The sequence below is a fragment of the Cajanus cajan genome, chromosome 3, assembly GCF_000230855.2.
Source record: "Cajanus cajan strain Asha chromosome 3, NIPB_CcT2T_4, whole genome shotgun sequence".
Taxonomy (NCBI): Eukaryota; Viridiplantae; Streptophyta; class Magnoliopsida; order Fabales; family Fabaceae; genus Cajanus; species Cajanus cajan.
Genome location: NC_138519.1, coordinates 403,210 through 420,093, shown reverse-complemented (window position 1 = coordinate 420,093; position 16,884 = coordinate 403,210). Strand labels below are relative to the sequence as shown.

The 16,884-nt window shown below is 30.7% G+C and overlaps 2 protein-coding genes across 4 annotated transcripts; one reads left to right on the top strand and one right to left on the bottom strand.

Annotated features, from left to right (window-relative positions):
- The first annotated feature begins 2,549 nt into the window (after window positions 1-2,549).
- On the top strand, window positions 2,550-5,768 carry LOC109804945 (receptor-like protein 41). Its single transcript, XM_020366870.1, has one exon. The coding sequence runs from the start codon at window positions 2,550-2,552 to the stop codon at window positions 5,766-5,768; it is 3,219 nt and encodes a 1,072-aa protein (XP_020222459.1).
- A 3,175-nt stretch (window positions 5,769-8,943) lies between these two features.
- Window positions 8,944-12,767, bottom strand: LOC109805359 (phosphoserine aminotransferase, putative (DUF760)). Of its 3 annotated transcripts, XM_029272694.2 has the most exons (4): window positions 12,141-12,281; window positions 11,026-11,416; window positions 10,024-10,131; window positions 8,944-9,955 (listed from the first exon to the last, which is right to left on the bottom strand). In XM_029272694.2, exons 3-4 carry the CDS (start codon window positions 10,062-10,064, stop codon window positions 9,163-9,165), a joined length of 834 nt encoding a protein of 277 aa, XP_029128527.1. In that variant the 5' UTR covers window positions 10,065-10,131; window positions 11,026-11,416; window positions 12,141-12,281; the 3' UTR covers window positions 8,944-9,162. The 3 variants fall into 3 exon arrangements, with proteins under 3 accessions (XP_029128527.1, XP_029128528.1, XP_020222997.1); XM_029272695.2 differs by lacking the exon at window positions 11,026-11,416 and having other exon boundaries at window positions 12,141-12,282; XM_020367408.3 differs by lacking the exons at window positions 10,024-10,131; window positions 11,026-11,416 and having other exon boundaries at window positions 12,141-12,767.
- Between the last annotated feature and the right edge of the window lie 4,117 nt (window positions 12,768-16,884).

Sequence of the window (16,884 nt, the reverse complement as noted above, 5' to 3'; positions counted from 1 at the left end):
ATGAAAGTTGGGATGAACTGGATTCTAATTACTTTTATTTTTAATCTATAACAATATAACAATACATAAATATGATATACTCTTTTTGTGTACACATTTTAAAGATATTTTATTATTATAAATTACCTTTTAATTATCATCACTTTCTTCATGTAATTATTCATTCTATCAAAATTAACTATTTTTTTTATTAACGGGGACACAAAATATTTTTCTCTCTACTAATTTAAAGAATGACATTTAATTGTCATTTATTTATTTTATTTTTACAAAAATATTCTATTCTTTTTTATACTCTTTCATCTTTTAAGATAAAATATTCTATTTTGCTTATATAATTTTTATTTTAAAGATATTTTTTTTAACCCTTTTTTAGATAAGTTTTTTTTGTATCTTATTTATTTTTCTTTTGAATAGTGTTTTTTTTTCATTCATTGGAATTACATTTTTTTTCTTCTATATTTTTTATCTATAAAATATTTTTTTGTTACATTTTTATTTATCAATCTAATAATTACAAATAATCCTACTAACCTTCACCACCTTAGGAATGTAGTCCACTGTTTAGTTCCCCTTTTTAATTTTGGAGGTTTTCATTACAAAATCAAGTCGTTAGAAGAAAAGTAGATCCGAGTGTAGAGGGAGTTCTAATTCAATTGATATCAACAATCATACCAAAGTTATAGATACTCTTTCTATTGGCATTGAGACTATTATTGTCAATTTTGAAAAAAATATCAAACATATTAGAGAAAAGAGAAAAAAACAGAGAAAAAGAGAAAAATAATACATAATATTTGGAATGTTATAAAATAAATTTCAAACTTGGATAATGAAACTCATGTTATGGCTGTTTATTTGTTTGATACTAAAGTAAAAAAAAAGATATTTTCTTTAAGATGTTATTAGAAGAACGTTCATCTTGGATAAATTTCAAGTTGGGATGATTAATACTTTGATGAACTATATTTTTTTAAGTGTCATTTTGATTGTATTTTGGTTGAAATATTTGATTTATATTTTAGTGGAGTTATAATGGTTGAACTTTAATAATATATAAAAGAAATTTGGATTGTATCAAAGACATTGATGGTGCTTATATTTTGATAATGGTGAGAAAACAAGATATAGACAATTATTGTAATCGTCATGGAAAGATATCACAAAATATATTAGCGATTTGAAACTTTAATTTTGAATTCATGTATGTTCTTAGTGGGTGGAAGGGTTCAGCTCATGATTTCAAGTTATTAAGTAATGCTTTGACAAGGAGAAATGAACTTAAAGTGCCTCAAGGTAAATATTTTTGTAATAATAAATATTTTTTAACTTTTCATACTAATTTTATGTGTTGTATATGTAATTAGGTAAATATTTTCTAGTGGACTGTGAATTTTCTAATAAACATCAATTTTTAGTTCCATTTTGAGATGTGGGATTTCATCTCCAAGATTTTGCATGTCATGGTAATGACTGAAAATGAAAATGAAGTTTCAAATGTTCAATTTACGTCATGTGTCATTGAGAAGTCTAATTGAGAGAATATTTAATATTTTTAAATCACACTTTATAATTTTTAAGTCAGTGCCTCTATTTTTATTTAAGATACAAGTTGAACTTGTATTGACATGTATAACACTACATAACTTTCTTCACAAAAAAGGTCGTTATGATAAATTTTCAATTGAATCATTTGAGATGAATCTTCAACTTCAGTGCTATCAGTTAGTGAAGACCATAATTTTGAATATATTATTCAAACTCAAGAGCATTAAAGAGAATATGTTAATGTATGAAAGAATAATATAACTTTAGATATATGAAGAAATGTTAATTAAGAGAACATTAGAGTCAAATATTTATCAAAAGATAGAAATAATTATTTGTCAAAAGATAAAAAAATTTGTATTGATTTTACTTTTCTTTATTATCTATGTATGTTATTTTTTTATTATTAATTTTTGTAGCATTAAATGTGTTTTATAAATCCATGTTTTCATGTGAAATTCATAATTTTTTTTTAATATTTTATGATATAAATCCATTAAAATCTGTTAAAATCTATTAAAATCCATAAAAAAATTTCTTGCTAAAATAATCTTTCAAAATCTCAATTCAATATATCCCATTAATTTTATTATAAAGTAAATTAATTAATCATGTTCTTCATCCTCTTGCAAGGATATTACGATGTTATGTTAGACTCACCATGATTCCAATTTTATTTCAACCTATATTGGTACTTTTGTTATTTTGAATGAAAAAAGTCAAGATTCCTTTCAAGGAATGATGGGGGTAGAAACTTACTCATTCACATTAGAATTTGATGATATAGCACGCTATATATAAGTGGAAAACATTCTAAGCTAAAACATCACAATCCTTATTGTTGTACCCATCAATCACAAGGTGCCTTAAAACCATCATCACCAATGAGACTCCATCCAGCCTTATTGTCTTTCTTTATATCCATATGTTTTATAAACCTGAGTACCAATATCAATGCAACAAGCCACTGTCTTGTTCATCAACAATTCTTGTTGGTCAATATGAAGCATAACCTTATATTCAACCTAGCCAGATCCCAAAAGCTAGTTCATTGGAATCAAAGCGGCGATTGTTGTCAATGGAATGGAGTAGCATGCAGCAAGGGACGTGTAATTAGTCTCGACTTGAGTGAAGAATTTATCACCGGAGGCTTGGACAATTCGAGTCTCTACGACCTAGAATATTTGCAAAATTTGAATTTGGCACACAATGACATCCATTCTTCGATTCCATTAAAGTTTGGCTTTCTAAAGAAATTGAAGTATTTGAACTTGTCAAATGCTGGATTTCAAGGGCAAATTCCAGTTGAAATTGCTCATCTAACCAAGCTATCTACTCTCGACTTGTCCACATCATTTACCTCACAAAAAACTCTAAAACTTGAGAAGCCAAATTTAGGAACACTTTTGCAAAACCTCACAGAACTGGTAGAATTATATCTAGATGGTGTAAAGGTATTTGCCACTGGAAAGGAATGGTATCATGCCATATCTTCATTGCACAAACTTCAAGTTCTGAGCATGTCATCCTGCAACCTCTCAGGACCAATCGATTCCTCACTATCAAAGCTTCAGTCACTTTCAATTGTTCAATTGAGCTTGAATAATATGTCAAGCCCAGTGCCAAAATCCTTGGGAAATCTATCAAGTTTGACCACTCTACAACTTAGAGGTTGTGGATTGACTGATGTTTTTCCAAAGGGTATCTTCCAAATACAAAAACTAAAGGTCCTTGATGTATCAGATAATCAAGACCTTTGTGGTTCATTGCCAAAATTCCCACAAGGTGGACTTCTTCAAACCTTGAATGTTAGCAATTCAAATTTCTCTGGGCCATTACCCGGTACTATTTCCAATTTGAAGCAATTGTCTACATTGGATCTATCTAACTGCCAATTCAATGGAACACTCCCTCTCTCATTATCAAGACTCACCCAGCTCTTTCACTTGGACTTGTCATTCAATAACTTCAGTGGTCCTCTTCCATCGCTCAATGAGTCCAAGAATCTCAAATATTTATCCCTTTTTGAAAATGATTTCACAGGTCAAATTACATCTACTCACTGGAAAGGACTTTTAAATCTCGTTAGCCTCAATTTGGGTGATAACTCCTTCAATGGGAAAGTACCCCCAACTCTCTTTGCACTTCCATTTCTACAGGAGCTTATCCTTTCTCATAATAATTTTGATGGTGTATTGGATGAATTCCAAAATGCATCTTTCTCCTCATTGCAGTTTGTTGATTTAAGCAATAACAGGTTCCAAGGACCTGTTCCTATGTCTTTTCTTCATTTTAGAAGTCTTGGCTATCTCCATCTTTCTTCAAATCAATTCAATGGCACCATACGATTAGATGTGTTTCAAAAGCTGCAAAACCTACGTATATTAGGCCTTTCATACAACAACTTGTCGGTTGATACCACTTTCACCGATGATCATGGCCTTTCATCATTTCCTAGTTTGAAAAATCTATATTTGGGTAATTGCAAGTTAAGGAAAATTCCAGCTTTCTTGAGAAATCAATCCCAACTGCTTGCTTTAGACTTGTCTAACAACCAAATTCAAGGAATGATACCCAATTGGATTTGGAGATTTGATAATATGCTCAATCTGAACCTATCCAACAATTTTTTGATAGGCATGGAAGGACCCTTTGAAAATCTCAGTTGTAATACGTGGATGGTTGATCTTCACAACAACCAACTTCGTGGGTCAATTCCCAGTTTCATAAAAGGTGCTGTCCATTTGGACTTTTCAAGCAATAAATTCAACATTATCCCATCGGACATAAGAAGCTGTCTTCGTTATACATATTTCCTGTCCCTCTCAAACAATAGCTTTCATGGGAAAATCCCTCAATCCTTTTGCAATTGTTCTATTCTACGGATGCTCGACCTTTCCCATAACAACTTTAATGGCTCCATGCCCGGGTGTTTGACCTCAAGAAGCAGTACTCTAAGGGTATTAGATATAGGTGGAAACAAACTTACAGGACCTTTATCTAACACAATTTCAAGTTCGTGTAATTTAAGATTCCTCAATCTCAATGGGAATCTCTTGGGGGGTGCTATTCCAAAGTCTTTAGTCAATTGTCAAAAATTAGAAGTCTTGAACTTGGGAAATAACATATTGAGTGATAGATTTCCATGTTTCTTGTGGAATATTTCTACCCTCCGAGTGATGATTTTAAGGACAAACAAACTTCATGGTCCCATTGAATGTCAACAGAGCACCGGTAATTGGGAGATGCTTCATATTGTTGATCTAGCCTCCAATAACTTCTCTGGTACCCTACCACAAGCACTTTTGAGAAATTGGATAGCAATGGTTGGTGATAAAGGTGAAACACAACAAAAGTCTGGAAATTTATTTTTTGACTTGTATGACTTTCATCATTCTGTTCGTTACAAGGATGCATTGGCTTCTATTGACAAAATTCTTGTCATGAAGTTGGCCAAAATTTTAGCAGCTATACCTCGTTTGGCCACAGACATTATGTTCTCTTATTTTGTGAATGCTTACCAATTGCAATTTGGGGGAGCCTACTTAGATTCAGCTACGGTTGTCAACAAAGGCTTGCAAATGAAGTTTGTCAAAATTCCAACCATCTTTGCTTCAATGGATTTGTCATCAAATCATTTTGAAGGTCCAATACCAGAAGAGCTTATGAGTTTTAGAGCATTGATTGTTCTTAACTTGTCACATAATGCTTTTTCAAGCCATATACCATCATCTTTGGGAAATTTGACCCAACTTGAGTCCTTGGACCTATCAAGTAACCTTTTGAGTGGAGAAATTCCTACTGAGATTTCAAGTTTATCTTTCCTCTCAGTTTTGAATCTCTCTTTTAATCATCTAGCAGGGAAAATTCCAACGGGAACGCAAATTCAATCTTTTGAATCAGATTCCTTTGAAGGGAATATATGGTTATGTGGACCCCCACTAACCAAAAATTGTATTGATGATGAGTCACCAACAACACCATCTCTAGCTTATGATGAAACACATAGCTCAATTGATTGGAACTTTCTAAGTACTGAGTTGGGATTCATTTTTGGACTTGGATCAATCATCCTTCCCCTTATTGTTTGGAAGAGGTGGAGGCTATGGTACATCGAGCATGTGGAGGATTTACTTTGTTGGATTTTTTCTCAACTTTATTTTGTATATCAACATCATGGAGACCAAAAATACAGGTCTTTAAGGTGGAGGTGGGGTTGATTTTGCGATGAGTAACATATCATGTCATCTTTAATTAACCTTTGAGAAATTTTATGAGTAATTTTTTTTTTCAATCCAATATTATTATTAGTTTGTTTCAGGAGAATTTCACTAAATAAAAAATTAAACGTATAATTTAGTAACTCTCACGTTAATTATGTCCAATAATCACATTACTAGCATTTTTCATAAAATTTAATAATAAAGTCTGTTTTAGAACTCGACTGCAAATGGAAACGTTTATTTCAACTAAAAGGATTCTAGCTTTTTGGTCTTTGCCAAGTAGGAATGTAACAAGACTACAAAAACACATTGTACAACTGAAGACAATAGCATAGTTAAAGCAGTCTTATAACTATCGAGTCGAGAAACTTGATTTTGTAAAAGTAGCTTAAGAGATAAAATTATGTGACTAAATTTTAAAATCAACAAATTTCATGGCTCCATATTGGATGCTCAACTATTGTTACCACTAGTCTGTTATGTTTTTCGGGGAGTAAACAAATTAAAGTTCAATTTTAATGGTCCAGCAATACTAATTGATATGTTTAGGCTTCAGTTGATTGCAATTTTTTTTTTTGTTTCAAGTTCAGAAGAGTGTTTGTTTCTCATTCCTAATTCTAATGAAGTGAAGCCTAAACCTATTATTCTTTGCCCATTTTATCGTTATTTTAATTGAAATACATTAATTCAAAATCTTCTCCTTAATATCAAGGAGTTTTTTTAGAAAATTTCAACTGAATCGTCATTTAACAAGAAAACCCGTCATTTAAATTAACACTTTTTATAGAAAAACTGAACTGAAGCACTTGACAAATAAACCATCGTTTAAATTAACACACCTCAGAGAAAAACTGAAATGAAGCACTTGAAGATTAAACAAAAGAAATAAAGGCAATACTGCATTTTCTCCACCAAAATGATCTTCAAGTTGCATTAACAAGTAACAAGTACAACACCTTCATGGTATTTACAACAAGTTTAAAACAAAAAAGATTCAAAACATGAGCACATTCGATGTGCATTTTTACATCATTTAATGTGAATTCGAGAAAGTCTTCCACTGTAGTTGCAGCAAATTGACTTGAATTCAAGATTGATTTCGTCCATGAGGTGGCAACATAGGAGTTGGGATGAAGTTCATAAAACGTGGTTGTGTGTTCCTTAAACCAGAAGGTGCTGGTGGCAATGGAACAGACCCAATTGGGGGAAGATCTAACTAGTGGAGCTTGTCTCATGCCTCTTATTGGTGATTAAATTGGAAGATGCAAATTGTGCATAACCTGCATTAACATAATATATATTTGCAACCAGTTTATATGTTCTCCTATAGTTTTTTCAAAAAGGAATAGAATCTTAAGACAAAAATGTGAAGTATAAGCTGCAAGGTTTCATTGCTCTTGTATTGCTTATAAGAAACTTACACGAAACTTAAAACTTGAAAACTCTAAGAATCCCCCAACTGAACAATTAGTACTCTTTTAAGTAATACTTAGGCCCTACTGCAAATAGCATGTTAGACAAAGACAACTATTACAAGGCAACTGAAGTGGGTTTACCTAAAATCCAGTTATAGGGATACTTGTACCAACTGAAGTCGGGTGCTGTGGTTCTTGAATATTACTTGGTATCAGGCCCTATAAAATAGAAAATACGATTAGTTAGGTAATGTCTGGAAACACAATTACAAATTTCTATTGACTTTTCAATTAAATACGATAATAGATCTATTTGGATAAATATCTTTTAAAAAAAAATTAGAAGAGAAAAATAGAGGAAAAAAACGAAATAAACTTCCTAATAAGTTAAAATCAACTTATACATAAACTAATTTGTAGAAATTCTATCCTATTAATTTTTTCAAAATCTTATTTTTAACTTGTGAATAAACTAGTTTTAATTTATAGAGAAGCTTATTTTAATTTTCCTTCCTATTTTTTATCTTCTAGAAATACTTAGAGAGAAGATCATCAAATAGCTTTGTCAAATCTTTCAAAAGCTCCTCAAATGAGATCTTTAATTTCTCTGCAAGAACCTCAACCACAGACCCAATAACCGATATTTGATCCTTTGATGCCATCTTTTAGAAGATCAAACACTGCAAAGACTAGCAAATTCATTGCTTCCATAATCAGCTGAGCAATTAGGTCTAAACACACCTTGAAGCAAATATAATTACTCTATGAAGAACCAACATTGCATGGAAGGCTTGATGGAGAAGACTAGAAAGCTAAAGCAATGGTTTTGTAGCATAAAGTTAGAATTATCAGAGTTTAAAGGTTCAAATTCTGTATAATACAAGTATACTATTGTTGTAGCCATTGTTTAGAGAAGTTTCAAGCTACAAGTCAATGGATTAGTTATGTACCAAACATCGTCTAGGAAAATTCACAAGGATAATTAAAAATATTATAAAAAAATACACACTAAACTTTTGGTGAATCATTGAAGATTTGTTTCACTCATGCTTGGAAGCAATTACACTTCACATGTAGCGCTAGGAAATATCTAGTTTCATTCTCTAATGCTGCGTAGTTTGCGCCTTCAGTTTTAGTCATGAAAATTGAAAAGCAATAGACTAAAACCTTCAATTTAATCCTCAATCAAATTGATATTTTTAATAGAAAAATCTGTAAACAAAAAAATCAAGGTAGAAAAGCGACATTTGTGTAATTATTAACATAAGCCTAAAACATCAACCCATCAAACAAGTCCTTATGATTTAAAGAGTTAAAAATGCTGATAAGTTTCATCAACGTGACATGCAGAAGGAAAGGAAAAGGCAATATTAAGTTTAAAAGAAAGTTTGCGTGCAAGAAATGACCATATAGCACCATTTTTGTTTTGAACAACATCAAGCTTCAATAACTCAACGCTGGAGGCACACGTTATTAGAGGAGCGCAAATATAAGAGCCCAGACTAGAAAATACAATTTCTTAAGTACTTTTACGACTATTCTCCTGGCAAAATTAGAATTTAACCTCGAATATCTGCATAACAAAAATTTGTATTAAAGATCAATATAGGTTAACAAGACAATTTTGATCGAAAAATAACCAAAAATAATAATAATAATAATAATAATAATAATAAACTACATGTAAGTTTTGTCTTTTTCATATAAGAAACTCCAATTCTTTTTTCTAGTGACATAATGTAAAATCCTGGAAAACATTCAAAAGAAAGATACAGTTCCACATAAAGAGATCAACTTTCTACAATTTAAAATACTATCAACTTAAAGAAAGTCCAAGCACTAGAACTTTACATTATGTAGTGTGCATTATATATACAATATAAACATAACCAACACTCAAGCTAAAACCAAAACTCGCTATATATACAAGGAGAATTCGCTCGACGACTTCAGAACTTATTTGGCATCCAATGCCTTTACACTACTTGATCATCCTTAAGCTTATATACATTGTCAATGTAATCTTCTGTCTCCCAAAGGAAAGATCCAAAAGCAACAGCTTCCAAGACTAGTCTCTTCAGGCTAGAAAACGAGGTCAAAATAACATCATCATTTTCAACTGAACCCGATTCCATGTCGCTAAAAAGTGCACAACTATAACTCCCAACCAAATTCACAGCCTCCTTAGATCTCAATCTGGCACATCTCTGCAATGATCCAGGGTGAAAGCTCATAACATAACATTTTAAGTCCTCAATATCCTCTTCCGCCCTGATTAACCCTTGCCCTATGGATGGCATGTGACTCAAGTGGCCAAAGATGGCATCTTTGAATCCATAAGAACTCATAAGGGAAGTCCTATGGCCAAGGTGAAGATCATGATTAGCCAAAGACAGGTTTCGCTCTAGGTGGTACCTCAGTGACACTGACTTCAAAAAGTAACCATATAATATGGAGGCAACGTAAACTCGGGCAAGTAAGCATTGTCTAACTTGGGTTGTTGCCCAGCACTCAGTTACACTAGATTTTGCTCTCAAGCCAGTTACAGTAGTTATGTGTTCTCTTATCATATCCAAAACTTCCAAGCTGTGAATAGACTCTAGTTCCCAGTCCTTAGAAGGCAATATCTCTAGCCTGCCATTATAAAGGCAACTAGAAAGCTTTGGAACCAAAGGGACCCTTATCTCAGAAAACTTGTAAAATACCAGCAAGTACATAACATCTTCTACAGCAATTTGACATTGGTTCTCTTTAACTTGTGCAATCCTCCTGGCATTCAGAAAAGGTTTAAGTTAACATCTTTTCAATGAATAACTACAATTTTACTATGCAGCTACCTCAATTTAAGACGAAGGTTTAACCGTTCTGTATATTTCATTCCAGGGTATGACTTCGATGCCAGGCAATACCCCAATTCATTTAATCATGTAGATAATGCTTAAGATCTGAAAAGTCCATGAATATTTAACTCCAATTAAAACAATGTGAAAGATATTATGGTACCATTCAGGTCAAAGTGGGCACAGGAAATGCCTATATTTAAAAGGAAGCAAAAATTAATTCATCTCAAATCCAATAAAAGCTCATATAGTCTGTTTCAAGGCTTCAATGGAGGTCAAAAGTATACTGTTAGTTATGCTACCCTCACAAAAAGTAAGAAGTTTTATCATCAACGAATAAGGAGAGATATCAAGAAATAGTGAAATACTGATTATTCATGCTCAAAGTTTGAAGGTTTGATCAAGGAAGGGAATTCTAAAATCACCAGCTTAAAATCATGTAACCATTAATTTCTCAGCCTCCAAAGCTTCACTCGGCACAGGAATAAGGCCATTAATTTTTGGAAAAAAAATAGTTTTCTACCAAATGTTAAGATGCTGCAAAACAATCAGTCAAGATCAGAGAAAGTTTGGTTTAGCTTTAGATAAGGAATTTCAACCAAGGTGTTGTATGGTTTGATACAATCATCAATTTCACCACCAAACCATCACTAACTCACATCATATTGAACTTACATTCAATAGGCTGTCTTATTCACTCCCACTTAATCAAAAACCCACGTGACAAAGCTGCTACTCTCAACAATGAAGTTTAGAATCTAATCCTTCTCTAGATTCATCAACTATTATCACTATACCATTTGCAAAAAGAATGGATTGAGGCACTGTCTCTTTGAAATGTCATTTAAGAATGTCCAATACCAAGGTGAAAAATTATGGACATTATGTATTCACTACTTAATGATTACCTATGCTTATCTTATGGATACAGACTAGACACATCCCATTGATTAAATCTAGATAGGATTAATGTAAATGACCTGTGGCAAGTTCACTGACCTAGCATTCCCTGGTGAGTGATATGTACCATGCTGGCTCAGAAGCAGTAGGACACTTATTCTTAAGCCTTTTTACCTTCCCATAGAACAATTTTTAGGGGTTCCTGACAACTACTAACTTCATGCTTTATCTTGGACAGGTTCAAATGTTCAGCTATGAAGGTCAAAACATGCAAGCCAAAACTTTGTCACCAAACTGCATTATATGCAATTGGCCAATATGATTGGAGATTTGTAGCAACGTGCTTGCATCCTCAAGCTCGGCCCCAAAAATTTGCCACGGAATAAGGTCATCGTTTTTGGAGTCTTCTTATGAATGTTTCAAGAGAGTTACCATCTAAACAACCTGCCTTCTTGATTCTTCCTGTGCTCACCATTCTGCCCTGTTTTCTCTGTCGTGGAAAATATCTTACCCCTTCAGTTATGGTTTCTCTCTCACACTCGCGAAAAAAATTTCTTTATGTATCAACATTCAATAGCACAACATGGATAACCATAAAACAACCAGATCAATCCTGTTAAAGTTCAAATTGTCTATTCTCGTTCCTTACATTCATGTATCTGTACAAACAAACAAATAAATAAACATCTAATCTCTACCAGTTCACAAAATTGAGTTCAACCTTCTTCCCCGTTTCATATAAAATCAGGCATTTCACAAGAAAAGGTTAATCCCACCTAAATAAATAAAGAAAATATAACCCCCTTACGCTTCCACATCCACTAGTAAAACCCCAGATGCAAAGTTAATAATTTTACACGCGAGATCACCAAAGTTTCCTCATTGAAGTCGCATATATCATAAAGACACAGATCAAAATTTTAAAAAACAATCCGCAACGTCAAGGATTTTGTGATCTCCACCGCATCAGCCACGTTTATCCGCAATTTCTCGCAAAATCAAGGATTATGATGAAAGCAAAACCGTGACCGAACCACAATTTAAAACCTTGGCACAGATCAAATCTCAAGTAAACACGTGCAGTCTGACTAATATTTCAAGATAGAAAGATCCTCCCATCAAAAACCACACGAAACTCTAACCTCATAAACCACATAAAAACAAATTTAAGAAAAGACGAACCAAAAGGACATAAAAAGTGATCATCCACGAACCTGTGAAGTAGGGCCTCATCGGAGGCAGAACCAAGCAGCATGCGGGCATGTGCCGCATCACGATCCTCAGCCAAGAGCTTGAGTTCTTCTCCAACAGCAACATGGAACATCTGAGGGTGGTTCTGAAGCACACCACTGAGGAACTTGCCCACCATGGAACGTGGCTCCAAAGGAGAGTTCAGGCTACTAAACTCACAGTGGCTGGCTCCAGCACTTGCCCTTATCAAGGGTCTACGCCTATGGCTATGGTGTAATAAACAAGACGAAGAAAAAGAAGTGACACCGCCACCACCACCACCAAGATCAGGCCTTGTGAAGAATCTGAAGTGGGGTTTATGGGATGATGATGGGAGGGTGAGGAGTGCGTGATGGGGGTGGTGGATGAGACAGTTTTCCATCAACAACATAGGAGTGTGGATTGTTGAAGCAGAAAGGATTAGAGAGAGAGAGAGAGAGTGGTGAGTGTTACTCACTGTGATGTGCTGTGTTAAACAAAGTTTGTTGGGTTTGGATATTTTTTTAATGTAAGTTGGGTTTAGATAGGGAAGAGATTAAACGAAAAATATCTTTGTTTATTAAGCTATGGATAGGGTTCTGAGACTTTTGAGGTAAGGAAGGGTCAGAGGTTTTGGTTTCTGTGTGCGCTATTGTTGATAAGTGATAAGTGCGCTTTCTAGCGGCACACTTGTTATGGATGGTCCCAGACACCCTTGCTTATAAAATACTACTACTACTTATTGCTTCTATAAAATAATCAAACTTTATTAAATATATAAGATAAGATAAGACCAGTGATACGGTATATTACCTTATTAACCCATGGATGCAATGCCCTCATATGCATCACTCTTATTAAGTTTTACATGAAATGATCTAGTATAGTATATTTTTTACAAAAGTTAAATTTTTTTTTTCTCAGTCACATTATTGTTTTGGGCACTTGAATCATTCCGAATGTATTGTTGTATTACGCAGAAACAACATCTGTTAGAGAAGGGGAGCTTGGTCGGGTCGAAGAGGAGGATTAACTTGCCACACTATCCGTGCGCGAGTCACAATTGTCCAAGATTATAGCCATGATATATGCTATATTTTAAAACTCTACTTATTTCTTTTTGTAGAAAGGTAATTTTGAAAGATTAATATGTATTTTTGGAATGAAATTTTTAATCACTAAATATTATTTTAACATAAATAAAAATTAAATTTGGAAGCATCCATCATCAAAGTCAACAAAGTGTTTATTTAGGCTTCCTTCAAAATAAATATTCATATTATTAAGTATATAATTCTTTTATAGTTTCGTAACTTAAAAATTACTTTTTTACATTTTTTTAAAAACTCACTATAAAAGCCTCATTTTTAAAATATATATAAATATAATTATTTTTTTAAAATTTATTTTTAAAATATTTTATTTTTTATATCAAAAGATATTATTATTAACTTTTTTTTAAAAAAATCACTTTAAAACTTGCTTAAGCCTAATAATATATTGGTCGATCTTATCCATCGTAAAAATTTAATGGATGATAAAAATGATGTATTATGTATACTATCAATAAATGTGATTCATAGGAACTTTCTCAATATATAATAGTATAACTTAATTTTGATTATTTTTTCTCTATATATCTTGACACAATAAATATTGTAGAAAATAATAATAAATTAAGATGAATCAATTTTTTCTCTCATTAGTTTATATAATATACAATATGGTAGCATTTATTGTGACCTAACATAATATAGATGATATAATAATTAATATTAAATGATATTTAAGTTGAATTGTACTTTTACTTCTTATTTTCATCTTATTTTGTCACTTTTATGAGAAAAAAGTGAGAACTAAAAAGAAAGATTTAAGCTAAATATTATTAAATATTAATTGTTATTTTAGCTACTTAATATCAAATCATTATTAATATTACAATTTTAACGATTAAAAGATCAACATTCAACGAAAGGACTAAAATTGTATATTTTATAAAATTAAAAGACTAAAATTGTGGATTTAAAAATAGAGGAACCAAAATTGCAAATTCAATATTATAAAGACACAGAAAACACAATTTAACCTTTTGGTTTAGTATGTGACCATTACTTGTCAAGATTTATGTTGCATAAAAAGAGGAATAGTTTGATAAAGGTACAAAATACTTAGAATAAATTTGGTCATGTAGCCTAAAATCTTGAGAAATTATGTTTGAGAATTTTGCAATTATATTGAAAGAGTGGTTATACCTGCCTGAGTTATTTTGCAATTATCTCAATAAAACTTTTCAAGTAAACATGACTAATTCTAAATAAATTATTAATAGTTGAAGAAATAAGTTATTATCTATATTTTAGACATGTAACCAACTCAACACATGTCAAAATCTTGTAATAAACTAGGCAGTTATCATACACATGTCAAAACTTTGAATTTTAATCGTTATACTATAAATTCTATAAATAAAGAACTTATGACCATTGTTTTCTTTTGTGATGACATCCTATTTTCATGTACTATTCAAGTCGCACATATAACTTTGAGTTTCTAGAAAATAATGTATGCAACTCACAACTTAGTATAATCCTTCTTTCTTAATTTTGTTTTTCTATAACTATTTCATCTTTTAATAACTTCTTCCTCTATTGTCTATGACTCATTTTGTCTATGACCACTTTTTTTTTTTATTTGACCCCTTCTTTCATCTATGACTTATTCCTATACAGAAGATGACTAAGATGGAAAATTTGAAAATTTAGCCTCAATAGGGTTGAACCTTACGTCTTTTGTAAGTTGAAACAATTGTAACCACCACTTCAACATATGTCTTTGTATATTAAACAAGGAATATAACTTATATATAAAATTTTATAATAGAATTTGATACACTTAATAGATACTAGTTTAATTAATGACTCAATAGTTTAACTAGTGACTCAATAATGCATCAACATGTTGTGACATTTATTTTTTAAGACTATTTGATACACTTAATAGATACTAGTTTAACTAATAGATACTAATTTAACTAATGACCCATTAGTTTAATTAGTGACTCGATAATGCATCAACATGTGACATTTATTTTATAAGACTACTTTTTATCGAATATTTCTTTGAAAACAAAAGAATCACTTAAATAAATATTTTTTAATATTTTAATATATAAGATTAAAAAATAAGTTTCAATAAATATATTTAGCTATTTATAATAATTATATCAAAATTTGTTGACATGAATGTGTAAAAAAAAGTGAGTTAAACTTATAAATGTTTTATTTTCAGACATGATGACTCTAAGTAAAACTAAAGACTAATTATATGATTCTACCTATAAATATTTAGTGTAGGTAAAACTCAAATACTTATAGATTTGATGCACTTAATAGAGACTAGTTTAATTAATGAATCATTAGTTTAACTAGTGACTCAATAATGCATCAACATGTGACATTTAATTTATAAGACTATTTGTTATCGAATATTCCTTTGAAAATAAAAGAATCACTTAAATAAATTTTTAATATTTTAATATACAAGATTAAAAAATAAGTTTCAATAAATATAATTAACTATTTATAATAATTATATCAAAATTTATTGACATGAATGTGTAAAAAAAAAGTGAGTTATACTTACAAACATTTTATTCTCAGACATGATGACTCTAAGTAAAACTAAAGACTATTTCTACGATTCTACTTATAAATATTTAGTGCAGATAAAATTCAAATACTTATACTTACAACTATTTAATGTAAGTAAAATATGCAAAGTCGTTAATATATATTTTACATAATGGACAAATAAATCATTTGTAGGTAAATCTAAATTAGACATTTACCTATAAATTTTAACTTTTAGTGATAATTTATATCTATTACTAAAAAAAATTATTGTAATAGTAATATTTTGAGTTGATTACACTCTCTTCACATGAGTGATATAAATATTACACTACTCTTCTCTTTTATGTTGAAAATTACAATCCTCTCCCTTGGAAATTTCAATGTATAACATTTTATACATTTTAAAAATTCTCATTTAAAATTTTGTTAACTTCAGTTAAAAAAAAAGTTATTATCAAAATATTTTTTACACTAACATCCCCTCAAGGATGTAAATATTACACCAATTTTTTTTATTAAAATTAAATAAACGCTTCCTCCCTTAACAAATACAAATGTTTTTTTTTATAAATTAAATTAATCGTTGTAGTTATGTAATACTTTTATAAGACTATTTTTTATTATCGAATATTCCTTTGAATATATATATATATATAATTTATTTTTATAATTCCTATTTTATTATTATTATTATTATTTTAAATTTAATTATATATTTTACAATTTATTATCAAATAAATAAATGACAATATTTTAACATATATTTTAATCAAAAGTATATTTTAAAAATTTTAAATAAATATTTTTAAAATGTTAAATTAAATATTTTAAATTAAATATTTTAATATAGTGTAAAGTTAAGAGTACAATATTTATAATTTTAAGGATAAAAATGTAATTTACTATAAATTTAATATAAAAGAGGAGAATTACCTCCTGAAAAAAAAAAAAGAAAAGTAACGTAATTTAGTGCTATGCTATTTGCGAATATTGCAAAGAATTAAGGTCAGATATTTATAGTTGCCGTATCCACATTGATGTTTCATTCTCTATTTTGTCCACACAAAAAGTGCCTTTGGACTTTCGTAGCCGGATGCGTCGGAAGGTGTACCTTGAA